This window comes from Apodemus sylvaticus, chromosome 19 (genome assembly GCF_947179515.1).
Source record: "Apodemus sylvaticus chromosome 19, mApoSyl1.1, whole genome shotgun sequence".
NCBI lineage: Eukaryota > Metazoa > Chordata > Mammalia > Rodentia > Muridae > Apodemus > Apodemus sylvaticus.
In genome coordinates this window covers 46526174-46548027 of record NC_067490.1, presented here as the reverse complement: position 1 = coordinate 46548027, position 21854 = coordinate 46526174, and the positions used below count along the sequence as shown (strand labels likewise).

Sequence of the window (21854 nt, the reverse complement as noted above, 5' to 3'; positions counted from 1 at the left end):
ATACACACATACACACACACACACACATTTTAAAATTGTCTTAAGTATCACTCCTGACATTTACAAAATGGGGCCAGCCCAAATGCCCATCAGTCCCTGAGGGGGCAAGCAACATGGCCGCAGCTACACAACAGACTATTATGTGGTCATAAAAAGGAACAGAGTGCTTTTGGAAATCTGGATCTCCATACAAAGAGCTTGGAAGTCCTATCTCATTTTAACAAGTAAACAGCTTGAGCAGACTAAAACTAAACAATTTTCCTAGGATGCAGACAGACGGAGAGAACGTGGACCAACAGCCACCCCTGCAACTGGAGAGCAAGCGCAGGGAGTCCCGGCCACGCGGAGCACAGCCAGGCGCAGAGATCTCCAGGGAAAGCAGGGCAGACTGTGATGAGTCAGGGGACACGCCTCGGAGTTAAACACTGCAGCACGTCTGTCAGAGCGCATCCACATTTTTGTGGGTTTTACCTTCAAAAGTCCTAGGTCTTCAGCAAGCGTCAGAAAAAAATTCCTTCATAACAGTGACAGCAGAATTAAAAACAGAACTACTTTGGAATGTTCTGGAGCACTGTGTATTCCTTTGCACAGGTTTTATCAGAGCCTGTGAGACCTGAGGAGAGAGGGAGGCTCCAGCAGCCCAGGGAGTGGGGTGGTGGGGGAGTGGGGTGGCAGGGGAGTAGGCAGGACCTCAGCGGCACAAGTCTGCTAGCCCCCTCACCCCCCCCCCCAGAGAGCACAGCAGGGTGCTGGCCTGTGGTCTAGGGAGTTAATCCCAAAACACACACCATGGAAGGATAGTACCCGTCCCTGCAAGCTGTCCTCTGACCCCAAAACTGTGTGCCCCGCTGAGCACGAGTGCGTATACACAAATGAACATAAAAATGAGGCAAAATGAATCCCTGTCCTCCCGACATAGCAATCCATGTGATGTGTACTGAAGTTCTCCATATGTACCTGCTACTGAAGGTGAATGATAAATAGTCTTTAAATTTTTTAAGTGTGCGTTGCATTCTAGGACACCATTGGGGAGAAAGAGTTGATACAATAAAAGAAAGAAAATTTAAAAACAAAACAAAAAAGCAAAAAAGCCAGGGCGGCGATGTCTACCCTGACCCTAGAAGAGGTGGGTGAGTGTCTGAGTTTGAAGCCATACTGCTGTATGCTGTGTGCAGTGGTCCCAGAGCTGTGAAAAGATGACCTGTCTCAAAACACACAAGCACACAAGCAAACAAAAACACGAAAAAGAACAAGGTATGCTGTAATCCCAGCACTGGGGAGGCCAAGGCAGGCTGATCGCTATGGTTTTTAAGCTAGCCTGGTCTATACAGTGAGCACATACCAAGGTGACCTGTAGATGCCAGCAGGGCTACGTGGTGAAACGATGCCTCAAAAATAAAACAAAAACAAAAAAACAAAAACAAAAAATCTCTCTCTCTCTCTCTCACTCACTCACACACACACACACACACACACACACACACACCTAAAAAGAGCCAGGCAGGAACATTGGAAATATTAAGCTGTTCTGTGTAGAGCAGGTTCAGGGCCATCATGGGCCGCCACACTGCAGGACCCTGTTCTGGCTGGCGGTAGAGGGGCAGACCTTTAATCCCAGCACTAGGAGGCAGAAGCAGGCAGATCTCTGAGTTCAAGGTCAGAATGGTCTACAAATCAAGTTCATCCAAGGCAACACAGAGAAACCCTGTCTCCAAAACCCAAACCAAACGTAAAACAACAGCAAGAACAAAAGACCCTGTTCCAGAAAACAAAACGTTAAACAAGCAACCACCAAACAACACAACAAACAACAAAAAAAAGTGAAGACAAATAAGGACAAATTAAGGACAAAACCAGCAAACAGGAATGAGTTACTGTGAAAGCGTGTCAGTAGAGTTCCAGGCTGCTGGGACCCACAGCAAAGCTGAACAAGGCAGGCTACTCTGTAACCCCGGCACTATGGGAGCAATATGGGAGGCTGAGTTGCTCTGGAGCTCACCCCCGGGAATAAACTGGCAACAGTGGTAACATAGTACCTAAATGTAACAGAGAGACTGCCAAAGTAACCCTTTGTAATTTAGCAGAAAGGTTTTTTTGTTCGTTTGTTTGTTTTGTTTTTTAAACTCACAGTTCCAGGTGACAGTTACCACAGCACAGAAGTCAAGAACTCCAGGAAGCGGTCATATTGCAGGCATAGTGAAGGACAGAGAGTGAAGAGGCATACCTGAAGTCTTAGCCCCACTCACACAGTCTGCTATCGCTGCCTAAAGAATGGTGCCACTCACAGTGGGCAATTCTTCCCACAGCCATGAACGTAAACTCAATCCAGAAGATCCCTTCTTGAGACTCCCTGCCCAGGGGGTTAGAGATCACCAAGCTGGTGATTAAAACTATCATGTGACTCAATGACCAGACTCAGGCTGGGGGCGCACATCAGCAGTAGAGTGCTTTCTTAATATGTACAAGGAGCTATGATCAGTCCTCAATGCTGGAAATAAATATTCAAAGGTAATAACACATAGGTCAAAGATAACACAGGGGTCAAAGAAAAAAAATCACAAAGGAAAATTAAAAATATTTTGAACTAAATGGAAATGCAACTTTATCAATTTGAAGATTAAAGGGGAGAAATATGCATCTCTGAAAGCATACATTACAAAAGACAGATCTGGCTGGGCGTGTTGGCACACACCTGTGATCCAGCACGTGGACGGTAATATCAGGAGACTCAAGAGCTCACTGTCAACCTTGGCGTAGAGTGAGTGAGAGACCAGCCTGGATTATATGAGACCAAAAATTAAAAGAAAAAACAGGGAGCCATCACTAAAGATCTCATGGTCATTGGAAGGATAAGGAAAGCAATAGTGTGCTAAAGTTTCAGTTCAGGAGGAGACAGTTTGATAACAGAACAAATCAATCAATTCCTTAAGACACAATCTGTTAAAATTAATATAAGAAACAAAATAAATGTAAGACAATCTGAATATAGCTGAACAGACTAGGAAAATGAATCAGTAATTAGTACTCTTCCAAAACTGAAGGCAGTTGGCGCAGATGATTTCAGAGGTACATCCCATAAACACTGGGGTAGGTAGCACTTGTATAGGTGTAAGACACCAGCATTCTGGAGGCAGGGGCAGGGAAGCCAGAACTCAAGGTCAGCGTTGTTCTCAGCTGCTTAAGCTACACAGTGCAGACTGAGACCGGTCTGGACACATGAGGTCCTGGGCCATAATATGAAGACATGGCTCTATGTACCCCAGGCTGTCCCGTGATCCTTCTGCCTCGGCTTACTAGCCCGATAAGATCATTCGGAACAAAACATAAAGTCTATCACCATTTCTAGTTTAGTACAACACTGTACTAAAGCTAGTAAGGAAAGAAAACTGAAGTTTCAGGAAGAAGTTAAAACTTTCCGCGTACTGGGGCACGGCTCAGCGGCTAAGAGCAGTTCACAGGCAGCCCTTCTTCCAGAGGACGGAGGACTGAGCTTTGGTTTCTGGAATCCTAGTTCCAGGAGACCCAGTGCCCCTTCTGGCCTCCAAAAGCGGAAGGCAACCACAAGGTATACAGACATACATGCTGGCAAAACACGGATACACGTAAAATAGAATAAATCAAATCTAAAGGTGCCTGCCTCCAAGGCTAACGATTTAAATTCCATTCCCAGAACCTGGTGGAAGGAGAGAAACAACTCCTTACAAGTTGTCCTCTCCCCTCTCTCCATGCACATCAGGGTGCAGACACACACGCACGCACAAGTAAATGGAAAAGAAAGAAAGGCTTAGGTAAAAATGTAATAAGGCCCATTTATATAAATACTATAAAAAGTTACCAAGGGCTGGTGTGGTAGTTTAAGTAAGAATGGCTCCTATATATATTAGTTCATATATTAGTCACCTGAGAGTGGCAGTATTCAAAGCGAGGCCTTGTTAGAGGAAGTGTGTCACTGGGGGTGGGGTGGGGGTGGGCTTTGAGATTTAAAAAGCCCGTGCCGGCCCCCTCACCACTGCCGCTGCCACTGCCACCACATATAGATGAGGATATAGGCTCTCAGCTAATGCTCCAGTGCCTGGCTGTATGGACCCATACTCCTGACCATTATGACGACAATGGACTAACCCTCTGAAACTGTAAGCAAGGTCCCAACTTAATGCATCCTTTCATGGGAGCTGCCTTGGTCATGGCGTCTCTTCACGGTACCTAAGGCAGCTGCGCGTGCAGCTCGGTTGGTACTGCTTGCCTAGCACACACAAAGCCCTGGCCTCTGTCCCCAGCACGGGTAAAGCAGTCATGCTGGCACTGGTACACACTATGGACCCAGCACTCCAGAGGCAGGAGCTCCGTCTTCTGCTTCAAAGCCTTCAGGGCTAACCCGGGCAGCACAAGACCCGGTCTCAGGGAAAATGAGAGAAACAGAGAGAAACCAGCTGAGTCCCTGGTGCTCCCGAGGAGGGAAACTCCAGGTTTCGTGCACACGCAGGTTAGAATGCACATCTGGAGCTAGGTATGGGAGTCTGGGAAAATGTTTTCCAAGAGCTAAAGGTATTGGCAGGACCACAGAAGGCTCCATCGACCTAGGCTAGACACCCACATCAGTCCCTGCTACTTTATGTAGTCTCCATGCCTCTGCTGCTGGGGCTTATTGCTGAGGTCTTTGTTTGACTCCCTAAGATTTTCATTTCCAGTTTTATCCTAGTTCGCCCCCCCAATTAAAAAAAATATATTTATTTCATGTATTTGGGTACACGACTGCCTTCCTCAGACACACCAGAAGAGGGCACCAGATCCCATTAGAGATGGTTGTGAGCCACCATGTGGTTGCTGGGAATTGAACTCAGGCCCTCTGGAAGAACAGCCAGTGCTCTTAAGCACTGAGCCATCTCTCCAGCCCCAGTTTTCTTAGTGACTATTTCTTTGTGTTTTCGCAGACTTCATTAGTTTGTTGGGTGGAAGGTGTTTCTGCAAGTCGGTGGGTGGCAGAGATGAATAGAAACGGCTACGAGAAAAGGCTGGAGGGCTCTGGGAAAGAATTGAGGGTATCCCGCTCACACCTTGGAGGTGTGGGTTCACATGGAATCAGGGGTATGGTGGAGAGAGAAGACCCTGTATCAAGGTTGCAGTGGACAAAAACCCATCTGGAGAGACAGGAATGAAAGGGCCTGGGGTTCCCAATGGCACAGCTGGGTGTGGTAGTATAAATTCCAACACAGGCAGGGGCAAGAGGTATGCCGCAAGTCTCAAACCAGCCTGGTCTACATATCCAGGCCAGCTAAAGCGATAACATAACATCCTGCTGAGAAGGCAGAAGAGTCTGAGGCAGGAGAGTGGCAAGTTCCAGGTCTGTTGGGTAAGCTAAAGGTAAGCTAAAGCCCAGTTTAGACAATTCGATGAGACTCTCTCAAATAAAAGAAGTCCACGAAGACCTGGGGCATGGCTGGGTGGTAAGCCATGCCCAGCACCAAGACTGATCTCTAGAACTAAGTAAAGACACAGACAGGCACAGCTCAGTGGCACATTCATTGAACACAGCACTCCTAAGGCAGAGGCAAGTAAATGCTAGTAAGTGTGAAGACAACCAGGGATAGAGACCCGTCGAGAGAGAGAGAGAGAGAGAGAGAGAGAGAGAGAGAGAGAGAGAGAGAGAGAGAGAGAGAGAGAAACTGTGAAGGAAAGAAGATCCACTTGAAGGTTCTTAGGAGCAAGCCCTTTGTATCTATGATGGACTTAATCTAGGAAAAGACTCTCCCAGGGCCAGCCTTGCACGTGCACACAGCCATGGTCGGCAAGGCAAGGTTAACACTTTTTCCCAGTAACAAATTCTTGCCCTCCACTAAAGGCAGTGCTAAACAAAGAACTCAAAATGGTTACACTGTGAAGAGTGCTCTCCCCATTAAGGACACAGGTATTTCAGCCGAGTGCCTTCTAAAAAGGGAGGCTGGCTATAACGTGGCTTAGGTGAAATCCTCCTCTCAGACCCAAGAATCGGAGCCTGGCCAAGGACCAGAGGGAGTAAGGCCCTCACCTCGGGTATCAACCGCCTCCTCTTCACACTGGGGACAGAGTCTGGCTGGCCGTCGCTGCCCAGCTGCTTCCGCTTGCTGGAATCGTGGAGGGCAGTGAGGACGCTGTCCAGAGGGTGCTTCTCAGAGGCCCTGGAGTTCCGGGAGCAGTCCAGCGCAGCATCGCCGCCCTCTACCTTCACAGGGTTATTTTTTACAACTATGGCAGAGAAAAAATGGGGCTCAGTAGGGAAGACCAGGGCTGCTGGAAGGGCGGCAGGGTTCTAAGTGACAGGTGGGGGGGGGGGCTACCCTCTAGCACTGTCAGGAAGGAGCTGCTGACCGACCAACCTGCACTTCCCAGCAACACGCTCTCCCAGCTGCCTGCCACGGAAGTACAGTCCGATCACATGTCAATTTAAGATGTGGGTTTAAAAGTCTTTCAGGGGGAGATAAATGGGTAATAAATGTGCGATAGATCTAATCAGCCAACCCAGAGCCAAGGACTCTAAACTGAACTATACCCTGCACCCCTAAATACTACTTTCCTGTACTTTTAAAAGGTAGCTGGAAGCGGGTGTATAGATGGAAGGCTACAGTAGTGGGCAGGAAGGCTTCTCATCAGATATTTTTTACATTTAGGACTACATCAATATATGACCCATTCAAAAATATTCAATTAAAAACTTTTTGTTTTTACCTTCTTCTACATCTTCACTGAATTCAGTTGAGTTCATCTTCTATCCCACTAAACGAAAAGATAAAGACAAGGTCTTCATTTATTGCTTGATTTATTGTTACTGTTCCTTCCACGCAGACACTCCCTCACCCCCAGCCCAGCTTTGGGACCAATGAGTAAGGGCTTTGCCACAGATTAAGTGTGTGGTCCCCCCCACACCCCCACTGCCTTTTTTTTTTGAGAAAGAGAAAGAGATCTGGCGTCTTACCAGGTATGTCGCCAACAGGCCTGGAACTCCCTATGTAGACCAGGCTTGCCTTGATCTCAGAGTTCTGATGCCTCTTCTGCCTCCACTGCACTGGGATTAAAGGTGGCACCACCATGTGTGGTCAAACCTCTGTGCCAGGTCCACAGAAGCATGGCTTTATACCTGCCTTGAGCCCGCTGCGAGCCGGTACAAGCAGGACGCTGGTAAGAGCCACTCACTAGTAACTAGTAATGTTCCTGAGCAAACCAACAGCCTTCTAAGACAGATGTGGAGCCGGGCGGTGGTGGCACACGCCTTTAATCACAGCACTTGGGAGGCAGAGGCAGGCGGATTTCTGAGTTCGAGGCCAGCCTGGTTTACAGCGTGAGTTCCAGGACAGCCGGGGCTACACAGAGAAACCCTGTCTCAAAAAAACCAAAAACAAAAAACAAAAAACCAACCCAAACCCTCCCCCCCCAAAAAAGACTGAAGTGGGTGGTCTCTTTCTCATCCCTGCCCAGGAAGTAACAAAGCTGAGGAGGAGGGGAGGGAGGAAGAGGAGGGTGGTCTAGGGGCCCACGCCTTTAATCCCATCACTCTCGGGAGGCAGAGGCAGGCAGATCTCTGTGAGTTCCAGGCCAATGTGGCCTACAAAGCTAGTTCCAGGACAGGTAGAGCTACACAAAGAAACCCTGTCTCAAAACTAAGCAACCACAACAAAAAAGCTGCCGTCTCAGTAAACAGAGCAGAGGACCAGCATTCCAGGGAGTCAAATAGTAGTGACATGGCCACATGTGGAACTATAGACTCAGGACAGCCAAATGGAGATGCAACCCTGTGCGGTGCATATTCAGACAGCCCAATGAAAACAGTGCAAAACAACCCGACTGTATGTGTCACATGCTGAAATAGTTTTTTATCACAATGCTGAAATAGTTTAGACTTACTAAGCTAAGGGAAGTTATTTATGAACCTCACTTATTACTTACATTAACTATATTTACTCATATGTATAGCTGTTGTGCTTTAAAGTATCTGTGCATCACACACATGTCTAGCACTCACAGAGGCCAGAATAGGGCATGGGATCCCTGGACCAAGAATGACAGATAGCTGTGAGCCATCACATGCGTGCTGGAAATTGAACCAAAGTCCCCTGTAAGAGCAGCCAGAGCTCCTAACCGCGAGGCCATCTTTCCCAATTTCGCCTGGTTTTTTTTCCTTTTTCTTTCTTTCTTTCTTTCTTTCTTTCTTTCTTTCTTTCTTTCTTTCTTTCTTTCTTTCTTTCTTTCTTTTTTTTTTTTTTGGTTTTTTGGATTTGGTTTTTGAGACAGGGTTTCTCTGTATAGCCCTGGCTGTCCTGGATTCACTCTGTAGACCAGGCTGGCCTCGAACTCAGAAATCCGCCTGCCTCTGCCTCCCAGAGTGCTGGGATTACAGGCGTGAGCCACCACCGCCCCGGCAATTTCGACTGTTTTTATAAGGTGATTAGAACATGTAAAACTACACATGAGGTCCCGCTATATTTACACTGAGCAACACTTGTCTAGTGCTTCCTTAAGAAGCAACACTGAAGGAAATCCAAACAGAGCAAGCCTGGGCTGTGGCGGGAGGAGGGTTAGTAGTCTGTGTAGACAGAGCTATCGCTGTCAACTATACCAGTCAAGATGGAGCTCATACATCACTGAGGCCACCACGGAGTCTCTGGCATCGCCCAAATTCTATAAAAACATACAAATACAAGCGACGTTTGAAAAAAAAAAATGCATGGACCACACCCTTTAAGGTTGGCACTGGGGATTTGTGGCTCCTACAACTGAAACAGGTAACTATGGACATATTTTTCATTTTGGTTAAGGATCTGAGGAAGTGGAAACGGGGGTATCTTGAGACATTTATACAACAGATGCCAGTATAGCATCCAACAGACTAACTACATGGGGTAGCCATGGCCTGGCACATGCTCAACATGTGAGAGAGGTAAATGGGAAGGAGACAACAAGAAAGACGGTGTCTAGCTGATCTATTCACAAAATAATATCTTCGAAATTGGTTAATAGGCTGGCATGGTTATGCAAGCCTATAGCCCCAGCATTCTGAAGAGACGCAGGTGAATCTCTGAGAATGTGTGGCCAGGCCAGCCTGGTCTTCACATCAAGTTCCAGGATGGCTACGAATACAGTGAGACCCTGTTATAAAACAAAACTAAACAGCACCAGGCCAACCAACAGCTCCTAACAGCAGCACTCGAGCAGGAGTGATGCTGTAATGCTGTAATTACCCGGGACCAGGTGTCAGGCTGTGCATCACTACTGGACAGGGCGAAAGCCAGATTTATTTGAAATTAATAATTCCCACTCAATGCTCTCTCATACCTGAAGAACAACATAAAGTGATTCCGACAGAAAACACATGTCAACTTCAAGGATCCATACGCCATTTTTACCAGACATGGCTTTTAGTGCCAACTTCCATCTACCTCAACAAGTAAACCTTGCTCTGAGCTGGGAGTCCCTCAGCAGTCAGAAAGGTTGGCAGGACCAGGCAGAAGCTCAGATATTATTCTCAGCCTGGAGACCGATCAGAAAACATACTTCAGGTCAGGGGAATGACCAAGCCTGCAGAGTGCCCTTAGAAACACTACAGTCACATGACTCATTCCCTCCAATAGAGGGCAAAGGTGAACGAGCTAGGGAGAACCGGGTGGCACCAGTCAGTCAGAAGCACATCCCTTCTACAAACTACACCTTGGTGTGTTTTGACACATGACCTTGCTATGCAGCCCAAGCTGGCCTTGGACTTTAGGGAGCCCGGTGTCTATCCCTGAGTGCTAGGATTAGAAGAAGCCTGTACTACCATGCTCAGTTATATATATTATATTCTTGGGAGAAAAAGCAGGACTGGAAGGAAACAGCAGAGAGCTGGGGGGTAAGAAGTGATGGCTAGCCAGGCGCCAGGCGGCGCACGCCTTTAATCCCAGCACTTGAGAGGCAGAGGCAGGCGCCTTTTTAAGTTCAAGGCCAGCCTGGTGGACAGAGTGAGTTCCAGGACAGCAGAGCTATACCGAGAAACCCTGTCTCAAAACAAACAAACAAAAAGACAAAAAAATCAGAAAAAGTAATGGTGGTGGTGGTGGTATGTAAATGCCCTGCAGACTCTGGCTAAGTTAAATTCATAAAGGTCATACACGCAAGAAGACAGGAAGATGAGACAGATTCATTCACCCTCCTACCTGCCTACTTATCAGGTGCTACTCACTCAGGGAACACCATGGAGCCAAGGGGCAGACGCTGGGCAAGGGAACAATAGTCCCAGCTGCGCATGGAATCTGTCGGAATGAGACCCAGTGAGCCAGAGTTCTGAACCTGTGAAACCACACCAGAAAATTTAGCACCTCGTTGTGAGGCCCAGAAGGTGACTATGGTGGAGAGGATGTGAACCACCTCTAGGCAGGAGAACCCGGAAGGACCCAAGAAGGCCTTAGCAAGAGGTAAATGCGCTGCCTGGACATTCAGGACAAGCAGAGCGTTCTATAAAGCACTCGACATTCCCATGTGGGCTGCCAGCAGAGGCTAGTGGGGAAGAAACTCGGTTAGAAGATGTGTGATCTCTATTTGCAGGGCCTGGAAACCAACTACTTCGGCTTCTGAGAGTAGAGAGCAGAGCTACTACGTACCTGACCCGCCTGGTCCCGAGGCTACTTTAATCCCACATCTACCAATACAGAATCCCGAGACCTCCTCAGTGTCCCAAAGGAGAGGCAGCCCCTGGGCCTGAAGGTAAGTTACATGTGCACCTCCTACCCAGGCAGGCAGGACACAGAAACACCAACTGTCCTCTAGGAAGTGCTTTTGAGGAACACAAACCAGTTCTAGACTCAGGTCCAGCAGCAATTAAGGAACCCAAATCTCCTTTTCTTGTAAGAAAGCTATCTGGAAAGCTAGGCAGATGCGGGCGTGGAAAATGACACCTCTCTACCCCCACAGTGCAGAAGCTTCCCAGAAGAGGTCGGGCGGGTCACTCCCTACACCCCCGGGCTAGTAGAATGGAGATGTGTATCACAGTGCTAACTCCACTTCCCGGTCAGTGGGTGGAGTGGAAGGTCACATGCTATTTGTGGGTGGACACGAAGACCCAGATGCCTAGCATGCCACACACATTCCTTCCAGCAGCCAAAGGGCAGGTTATGGAGACAGTGGCTCCCACCACTCTTCCACGGCCTGACCTGAGCCTCTCACGTCAGTAGTACACTCCTTTCCAAACCCTTGTTCCTCAGCAGACCTTAAGTTTCAGAATGAAACACACACACACACACACTCCCAAATGGGGCATCTGAACGAGGAGAGGAAAAAAGAGTGCCGAGCTGAACATGGTGATGTGCACCTAGAATGCCAGGGTCTTGAGTTCTGGGGCAGCAGCCTGACTAAAAACCTGTGTCTAGGAACAGCAGAGGGCTGGGGGTGTCAATCAGTACAGTGCTTATAGCAGCTAGCGCTGAGTCCTGGGTTGGAACTAGACATGTGGATAACACATGGTAACTCATGCCTAAAGTCCCAGCATGTCGGATCTAAAGATGCAAGAGGATGTCAAGGCCAGCTGCACAGCCAGTTCAGCTCATTAGCGTATACACAGACACACACACACACACACTCACAGTGACTTGAGACCATCCAAGGCTACTACTATGCGTATTACATGTATACAGTTAATATACAGACAGCTACATTGTGAAAATGTCTTTATATTACCTGATAGTGGCTTTATTTATCATGATGAATATTTGAAGATAATTTAAAAAAAAAATCAAAATATTTCCTTTTTGTCCCATCACTTCTGACTTATTAGGGTGGAGAAGTGGCTAGAACTCTCAAAATCCCGCCTCCATGTACTGCCTAGTTTTATGTCAACTTGACACAAGCTAGAATCATCTAGAAAGGAGGGAATTCCATTGAGAAGATGCCTCCACAAGATCCAGCAGAAGGGCATGTGAGAGGGTGCCATCCCTGGGCTGAGCAAGCCACGGGGTACGCAGTCTCGCTCCACGACCTCTGCATCCGCTCCAGCCTCCGGGTTCCTGCCCTGACTTCCTTTGAAGGAGAACAGTGACGTCAAATGTAAACCAAATAAACCCCGTCCACCCCAACTTGCCTTTGGTCATGGTATTTCATCAGCAGTAACCTTAACTATGATAACAGCTTCCCAAATCCTGGGCTTGGGGCTGCACATACAACCACACCCTCTTTTTTTTGAAACAGGATCTAGCTCTGTAGCTAGACTGGCCTTGACTTTGGGATAATCCTTTGGCCTTGGGCTTTCTGTGACCTTGATCTCTTCTCCACAAAGGTGAGATGTTTTGTTTGAGACTGTGTTTAACTCCTCCCAAATGCTGAGACAAAGCTTACACTTATAGGCCACCATGCCCAGCTGCAAATATTTTTTACTACATTTATATTTATGCGTGGGGGGGGGCCACATCTGAGCACAGGGCTCACATGGAGGTCAGAGGTTAACTTGTAAGAATTGGTTCTCTCCTTCTACTGTGTGGGTCCCAGAAATACAACTCAGATGGTCAGGCTTGACAGCAAAAGACTTTTACACAGAGTCAGAAGCAAGCTCAACACAAACCCATGCAGTTTTTTTTTTCTTTCAAGAGAAAGAGAATTAACCAAAGTTACTATATGAAGGGGAATCCACCCAGGAAATAACTTAGTTAAAGTTCACTAAGATGTAACAAGCTTTCTTATCACATTCCTAGTCTAAAGACTTTGCACTAGACCTTCCTATACCCACATGTCCTCAAGCGCTTGAAACTTCTGAGCCCTTAACAGGTCAACAGAGCAAAGGTCAGGAGGAGCAGAGAACCAGCAGGAAGAAGGTGCGACAGACACGGCACACAGACACAGACACACACACACACACATACACACACATCTCTCACGCCTGCTCTCATCTTATAGGCTGTCCTCTGCTAAAGAAAACACGGTGTGGAGAGCTCCACTGGCCTATTAATAGTAGACAAACCATAGAAGACACTAAGCGGAACATGTGAGAGAGTCACCAAATATGCCCTGGATGAGAGAACTCTGATTACTGTTGCTCTTCCCACGAAGCACAGCTATGAAGTCAAGGTCTGCACGTTTCCTAAGCAGACTTCCAGTCCTCAGCTGGCAGGAAGAGATGGGCACTGAATTATGTAAAGAATTCAAAACCAATTTTTCATTATAAGGCTACCCAATTAACAGTAACACACTTCAAAGTTCACTGGGGATATCTCAACTCTGTAATTTTAAAAGGCCATAAAGCAGCTGGAGGGAAATATGCCAAAATGCTAATTACTTCCAATTAACAGGATTGTGAATGATTCTTCAGAATTTCCTCTACTTTCTAAATATTCTATAGTAAGTATGAAACTCTTTGATACAGAAAATAATTGTTTGGGGATTCTTTTTAAGTGAATATTTTAAAAAATGTTTATTTTATCTGTCTTCAGACACAATCAGAAGAGGGAATCAGATCACATTATAGGTGGTTGTGAGTCACCATGAGGTTGCTGAGATTTGAACTCAGGACCTCTGGAAGAGCAGCCAGTGCTCTTAACTCACTAGTCCTATTTGGGGGTCCTTTTTTGTGTTTTGCCTTTGTTCTTGAGATAGGGCCTCACTACACAGTTCTGGCTGGTCTAGAACTATGTTGATCAGGCTGGCCTCGAACTCTGATCTGCCTGCCTCTGCTTTTCCAGTGCTGGGATTAAAGGCAAGCATTACTTCCCCCCTTCCCCCCCCCATCTTTAAAAATAAGCTAAATTTCAGGGGAGCAACAAGTCTGTTGAATGTGGCTGAACTCAACCAGTCATTTCCAGGGTTGGCAGTTGAATAAAGAAACTAAGAGTATAGCAGAGACATCCAACCGGTGAATATGGCTCGACAATAAAACTGCAAACTAAGACATCGGAAATGTTTTTGTTGGCAACTTGATCGCACCTGTCTTCATTGTGAACTTTAGAAATGCTAATATCCATGCCACACTATCAAAAGGCTGGATGTGCCTGGATGAGGTCAGGATGCCTGTGGTCAGCAAAGAGACAGTTAAGATGTGGCCTCTTCTTTGGAGGTCTCTGGGAGCTGAGCACCCGGACGGTGGTACGGTCAGAGCTGAGCTGAGCTGAGCCCAGGAAGGCCGGCCAGGTGGACCGTGAGTTAGGAGCAAGCTCTGTAGGGATCCGTCTGACAGGGCGAAAGGTGAGGACAAGCAGGATCACCTCATGTGGCAATTCCCCTGGCCAACACCCCCCCCCCCCCGGGGACCACTGTGGCCTCCCTACTTGATACCCAGGTTCCAGAGAATAGATCTCCAGTGTTGCCAGCACGGGCTGGAGCGGCTCTGAAGAGACTCATCTAGAAAGGAACAGATGAGACTCCGAGTGGAGGAGGGGCAGCTCCTCAGAGATGCCCAGCACTCGGGACGAGCAGCAGACCCAGACATAGGAAGTACTTGAGGGCTTTGCGAAACTTAAGGTTCAATCCCAACCAGCGGACTCTACATTCTGCCCCATTAAATCAGAAAGTGGCATAAAGTCAACCAGCAGGCTGACCCCACTCACCTGACTTCACCATTCAGAGACAAACCCTCCTCCCATCAAGGTCTGTTTCCAGATGTAATGCCATGCACTCACTAAGAGATTACCTGGAGCTTGTGAGCCTCAAGAGCAGAACATAGCTGGGTCGTGACGAACACGCCTTTAATCCTAGCACTAGGGAGGCAGAGGCATGTGGATCTGAGTTCAAGGTCAGCCTGGTCTACAGAGTGAATTCAAGGCAGCCCAAGTTACACAAAGAAATCCTCTCAAGAAGAAGTTTAAAAAAGCAAGTAGGAACTGGAATCGAGGATAGGGGGGACTGTGGAAATATGGCCCCTCACACGCAAAAGGCAAAGGCAGTGAGTGTAGGCTCCAAGCATTGCAAAGACTGCATTACTAAAACAAACTTAAGGATCTGAGACTTAATGAAAATTCAAAGCTTCCTCCCACCCCTTCACAGCTGCCGTTCTCTAAGACCAGGCTTCAAGCCGGCTCTCTGCTACAGGTGAGACCACTTAGCTGGGCAGTCTCTGTGTCACCAGCTTCACATTCCAAGGGGTTTACACACAACCCTCACCCCCACCTCTTACTATGTAGATGGGGTCCAAAGGGTCACCCTCTGGACTTCACTTAGAAGATGTGAAGGAGACCAGGAATCGAGATGGGTTGGGTGGAGTCCCAGGTTGATGATCTCACTTCAGGCTTCCTAGGAGACTGGAGGTGAATGAAGCTTGGTGGTCACTGTCCCAAATCCCATGGCCCCAGATGCCTGAACTTGTCAACCTGCAGAGGAGCCTTTAGATGACCAAAGGGAGGACTAGCGACCCTGACCTTAAAAAAAATGAAATTTGGCAGCCGGGCGGTGGTGGCGCACGCCTGTAATCCCAGCACTCTGGGAGGCAGAGGCAGGCGGATTTCTGAGTTCGAGGCCAGCCTGGTCTACAGAGTGAGTTCCAGGACAGCCAGAGCTACACAGAGAAACCCTGTCTCGAAAAAAACCTAATCCAAAAAAAAAAAAAAAATGAAATTTGGCTAGGTGCATGCCTTTTAATCCTAGCTGTTGGGTGGTAGAGTCAGGGGGATTTCTTTGAGCTCAAGGCCAGCCAGAGCTACAAAGTGGAGACCCTGACTTAAAAAAGAAAATAGAAGCCGGGCGGTGGTGGCGCACACCTTTAATCCCAGCACTTGGGAGGCAGAGGCAGGTGGATTTCTGAGTTCAAGGCCAGCCTGGTCTACAGTGAATTCCAGGACAGCCAGGGCCACACAGAGAAACCCCTGTCTCAAAAAAACCAAAAAAAAAAAAAAAAGAAAATAGAATTTGGTCTGGTGAAATGGCTCAGCAGTCGGCGGTCAGAAGGGGCCTTAAATCCCACGGGCCTGGAGTTCTGCAACGTGGGTACTGAGAAGCGAACCCAGATCCTCTGACGGCCATCTTTTCAGCCCTGGAAGAACGTCCAGCATTTAGTGCTCCTGCAGCTCCTCACCTGCCTAAAACTCAGCTCCTTCTTCTGTGGAACTGAACACACCTACCTCACCTCACAGAACTGTGCAAAGCATCACGAGTACAAAGACCACGGTAGCCACGCATGGCAGAGCGTTGCTGACCCTTGGGACGGTCCAGTCCATAGTCAGAGGCCAGGCAGGGGTCTGGAGTGAGACGCCGTCGCAATAAGCAGACAGACAGTCAAGGAAGTGCCTGGCACAGCACTCAATGTGAAGTCTTACAAAGGCCAATGGACGGCTCTGGGTAAAGAGGCTTGGCATGCAGACGAGTTCAGTCCTCGGGATCCTCATGAAAAAAGACTCCTTGAAAGTTGTCCTTTGACCTCTACACGTGCATCACGACACTCATGCACCTACAGACTGACAGACAGACAGACAGACAGACAGACAGACAGACACACACACACACACACACACACAAGTAAAACAAATTTTAAAGTAAATTTTAATTTTTTTCAGACAATCGCTATGTAGCCCAGCTGCCCTTAAACTCATTATTCACTTGCTTCCAATCCCATAGAACTGTGATTTTAAAAGTGTGTGCAATACTTTACAGCCTTTAGTGATGCTTTGGTTTTTTTTTTCAAAAAACTTTTAGCTTTCTTTTTTACTAAAAGAACTGTAAAGTTGAGCAAACATCTTAAAGTTTTACAAAGATGATGACTATTTATTATTATTATTATTATTACTACTATTATTATTTTAAATGAAAGCAAGCTGGAGTGACATGGAATCAAATGTCCTCTGGAGGACTGAGAGACTGTTCCCATGCCATCTGCCCTCGTGGGGTCTGTCTCTGAGTTCACAGGTCGGCTGGGAGCCTCAGCTCTCTCAGAGCAGGCACTCTTGGCAGTGGTGTCCTACCCAGGGGATTTGCAGGACATGTTTGCAATTTGTTTCTATTTTTAGATACAACTGCAGATGCACTTTGAGAAACACCAGTCCTCAGAAAACGAGAGCAATTGCCCCTGAATTTTACAATCACTGCCTTCTGTCTGCAGCTAGCTCAGGACCTCATCGTCTAGCAGACATGGAAGGGCTGTCACAACAGCCCTGCATGCTGGCCAAGACACCCAACAGCCATGCTGGAATCCGCTGGTCCCCGAGTTTTCTGAATCTGCCTAAATGTCACATCTTTCTCCGCTAGCCAGTTCCACGTAGAAGGGCTCACCCTCAGACCTGGCTCCCAGAAACTGGTTCAAGGGGGGAAAGGCAGCCCGGTCCAGACTCCACTCGGGGGCTGGGCAAAGGGGACTCACTTTCCTAAGAGTCGAAAGCAAGAGAGTTTCCTTTGTGTTGTCCACTTTCTCAAGTGTCCGGTCTTGGGAGCACATGCGCTAATTAACTAGCGTTCTGGGCACAGCCTGGCTGCTCCAGGCAACTTTGGTCCAGCACTTGCCTCTATGCTCAAACCAACAGTCCTGAATGCGATCGGAGTGTGCAGATGTCGTATTGCTCACTGACAATGAAAATTAGACAGGCAAAGGAGAAAGGGGCCACTGGCAGAAAACAGGAAGAATGTTAAGAGGTTGATCTGGGCTAAGAGTTCAAGACCTGCCTGTGAGCCTCTGTCTCAAACAATCTTCCCTTCAAATTTAAGAGCACTGGCTTTAAATATGTTTCAAAAAAGTCTCTGCTGGTGGCCTTGTGGTGGAATTGTGGTCGAATCCCAGCACCGAGTAAGCAGAGACAGAAGAATCGTGGATTCTAGTATAGCCTGACCTCACAGAAAGATCCTGGGCAAAGAGAGGACCTGAACTCAGCTGCATGGACCTGTATGTCTGTGATCCCAATATTTAAGAGGAAGACAAAGGAGAACTGTGTGTTGGAGATGCACCACATGACAAAGCCTATCTCAACCCCACCCCCAAATAAATTAAAAAGAAACAAGTGGGAGAGTTGTAATAAAGCAGTTGCTGAGCAAACCTTAGTTCTAAAACAAATATGTATAAGTCTGCTTTTCAGACAAAATTCTAACTAACATTCCAGGCACGAACCACTACTCCTGAAGAAACAGTGCCCTGTTCAACACACCAGAGACAGAATACTAAAATGCAGAGCTCTTGGCTTGACTTGTGTGCACCTAGTTCCAGAACTCACAAGTTCTGGGCGGAGGAGATGTTCAAAGCAATACTATACTGGAGCCTCAAGGAGAGGATGGTCCTGCCAGCTCTGGAAAGGAAAAGGGCGAATGCTCGGTGATGCTCAGAGTCAAAAACATCCATATTTTTGTCCGGGAATGTTCCTGGTGTGTGTGTGTGATTTATCTAGGAGAGATGGCTAAACTTGAAGGTGCTCACCACCAAACCTGATGACTGGTGTTTACTCTCCAGAACCCGTGGTGGACTCAGTCCTGCAAGCAGCCCTCTGAGCTCCATATGCAACACCGGAGTGCACGTGTGCACCTTAGCAGAGGGTGATTCAAGGCTAGGTTTGGCTGTATATTGAGCTCAGGGCCAGTTTAAACCACCTGAAACCCCCACCTCAAACAACAATGACCACCCAAATAGGTGTGGTAGTAGACTTGGAAGTAGTGACAATAGGAATGCCACAAGGTTTGGGCCAGCTTGGTTTGCACAGCAAGCTCCAAGGGCTAGAAAATATAACATGGATCCATCTCTATAAACGCCATGGAATTGTAAAGTTCTACTACTCAAAAAATGGATTCTAAAACAGATGCCAAGTTAGGTTGGTCAGTAGTGGGGACAGTATGATTAGAGTAGCATGCATAGTCTCTCACTTATCAAAATTGAGACACACACACCACTCCCTAGTGTGTTGTAAAAATTATTATTGCTGGTACCAATGCAATTCTGGAGAGCACGCCACCCCCTCCCCTTGCTTTAGGGATTTTTCTAGGCAGTTCTGTAGATGGGTCTCATACAGGAGCGTAACCTCACCCAACCAAACCTCTGTCAAGGTTGAGTGCAACTTTCCTCTTCCTACATATTCTGCCCCCACCTTCGGTGGCAAAAAAGGTTCCCAGACAGCCTGTCAATCTCTCACAGACTGTTGGGACAATCTGGCTATTCTGGCTGACTGGTCTTACTTCTTGTATGTGTGGAGAAAGAACACTGCCTTTAACTGTTTAACTTCACCCAAACAGCATTTCTGACATGGTCATGGTGGCTTTTGGTCCCAACGCTGGGAGGAGAAAGGGGGGATGGCAGGTAGGTGGACCCCTGAGTTTGAGGCCAGACTGATCTACAGAGAAACCAAAAAGGCCACTCCAGCCTGGGACACACACTGAGACTCAGTTTGAGAAAACAACAAAAGCCAGGTGGTGTTGACACCTTTAATACCTTCCGCACCCCCACCCCCTACGGGAGGAAGAATCAATCAGAACTCTAAGTTAGAGGTCAGCCTGGTTTACATAGCAATTCAAGGACAGGACAGAATTTAGGGAACTCAGTTTCTAAAAGACCAAACAAGAAGCCAGGTGTGGTGGGACAAATCTTTAATCCTAGCATAGGAAGGCCTAGGCAGGTGGATCTCCAAGGCCAGCCTCGTTAAATATTCAAGCTACAGGCCATTCAAAGCAGTGAGAGGCAGACTTAAAAAAAAACAAAAAACAACAAAACAAACAAACAAAAAAAAAACATCTCTAGTAAAACCAACCACAAAGGTCACACAACTGTGTGTCTAGGCCTGATATGAGAATATATATATAAGTTTAGATTTTTAAAAATGTACAAATAATAATCTTGGGGCTGGGGGTGTAAGTTAGTTGGTCAAAAATCTAAAGTCTTAATTTCCATCAAGTACCACAAAAATTAGGTGCAGTAGCACATACTTGTAATCCCAACTTGACAGGAGTTCAGGACCACCCAGGCCTATATAACAAACAAGTCTGTGGTCAGCGGGGGCCATAGTAGACTCTCTCAAAAAGGAAAAAAAATAGAAAATAAAAAAAAAAAAAAAAACCCTGGCCAAATCCAGGTATTTGAGGGAGCTGAAGTCCTGTAAGGTTACACGTGGAACTATAAACTGGTGGCTGGAGAGATGGCTCAGCGTTTAATAACCCTTGTTTTTTTGCAGAGGTCGTGGATCGGGGTCCCAGCACCCACGTGGCTGCTCACAACCATCTATCTGTAAGTCCAATGCCCTCCTCTGACCCTCTGAATGTGAGAATGGGTATGGTGTGTGTGTGTATATATATATATATATATATATATGCGCAGCCAAAACACATACACGGAAAATAAAACTTAAAAACAAAACCCAAACACCCGTAAATTAAAAGTGGATAGTCACAAAAAGAGAAAAAACTGCAGGCATGGAACCGGAACAGAGGAAACCTAAAACCTCTATCTGGGACATTTCCACACGTTCCCCACTCGCCTGGGCTTTCTGAGTCTTTAGATTTCTGGTACCATCCCTTCTACCCCGTGACGTGCTATTTGTATGAAAACATTAAAAAGTTACTTTTTAAAGTAAGTTCTCGGACTCCCAAATAGTGAACATCTCTGCAAGAGCATCTCTGCTTGGCCTCCACCTCCAAAATACTCCCAAGTGAGCCACCTGATCAAACTTTTACTTCAGTAAAAACTTAAAAAAAGAAAAACAGAACTCAGATGAGCCGGTCTCGGCACACAAGGCCCTCACAACTCCGCACCGCACAACCCCAGACCCAGCCCGAGCCAAGTCTGCGTGGGAAAGCACGTCGACCGTGGCGGGCACAAGTCACGAGGGGCGGCAGGCGCCCCGGACCGGCTCCACCGCCCGCCGGGAAGGCCTCGCGCTCGCCGGGGTGCACACCCAGAGCGCCGCGCTGGGCCCGCCTCCAGCCGGGCAGCGGGAACCACGGAGCGCCGTGGAACGGCCCGGGAGGGCGCCGCGCCCCCTGGCGGCGGGGCTCGCCCCACCCCGCTCCCGGCCGCCGACCGCCGGCGGCCTCGCTGCCTCCCCGGGGCAGCGTCCCTCCGAGCGGCGGCTCTCCGGCCTCCGGCTCCCCGCCCCTCTGCTCCCTGACACCCCTCCATCGCCGCCACGGGCCGGTCGAGCGCGAGCGCCCCGGCGCCGCGCAGTTGGTCCCCGGCAGCCCTCGGCCGCTCCATCGCCGGCCCGCCGGGGGTGGAGAGCCGGCGCGCGGCGCGAGTGGGGCCGGCCTGGCGGTGGCGGCGCGGACCGTTCCACCGTGCGTCCTCCCCTCCCTCCCTCCTCCTCCCCGGGCCGCGGCGCGCGTGCTCCCGGAACGCCATGGAGTCGCGGCGTTCCGAGCGGGCACAAAGGGGCGCGCGGCACAATGGGGCGCGACGAGCCCGTGGGCGCCCGCTCCCCCCCGCCAGCCCGCGCGGAGGCGGCGAGCCGCTCGCAAGCGGCCCCCACCGGGGCCCACACTCACCTGGGACGAGAGTTGTTACTTTGCGGAGCGGGGCCCGCGCCGAGTTCGGGCGCCACGTGCGGGGGGCGGGCGCGCGGGCCGCAGTGGGGGCCGAGCGCGCAGGGCCTGGCCGGGGCGGCCCCGCCGACTGGCTGGGGGCGGCGGGCGGGCGGGCGCCGTGTATTTTCCCCTCTCTTTGTGTGTGTCCGTGCGCTGCGCTCTCGCGTGACGTGACGGGACTCCGTGTGTCATTTCCGCACAAGGACACAGGAGCCCCCGCTGCAGTGGAACCTCAAGCCCTCCGCCCCCACCGCGCCGCCCCTCCCCCTCAGCGGGGCACACGCGGGACCGGCGGCGGCGCTCGGGCGTGAGCGGCCGCGGCGGGGAGCTGGGGCGCGCTGCGGGGCGGGCGCGCTCGGCCTGCACAGCGCGGCTCCACGTGGGCCCGCGCCGGCTGCCGGCCGATCGGGGCGGCTGGCGCCCACGGGAGAGCGAGCGCCCCGCGACATGTCTCAGCTACGTGC

The 21854-nt window shown here is 48.9% G+C and overlaps 1 protein-coding gene across 2 annotated transcripts in view; it reads right to left on the bottom strand.

The window, feature by feature from the left end:
• Positions 1-21638, bottom strand: part of Bend3 (BEN domain containing 3) — a 35271-nt gene extending 13633 nt beyond the window's left edge. Inside the window, exons 1-3 of one of the 2 annotated variants that reach the window (XM_052163778.1) lie at positions 21352-21635; positions 6703-6750; positions 6026-6222 (exon numbers count right to left, since the gene is read on the bottom strand). In XM_052163778.1, the coding sequence (XP_052019738.1) occupies positions 6026-6222; positions 6703-6739 (234 nt within the window). In that variant the 5' untranslated portion in view covers positions 6740-6750; positions 21352-21635. Of the gene's footprint in view, positions 1-6025; positions 6223-6702; positions 6751-21351 lie in introns of both variants that reach the window. The other variant, XM_052163779.1, reaches the window with a different exon arrangement.
• Positions 21639-21854: the final 216 nt, after the last annotated feature.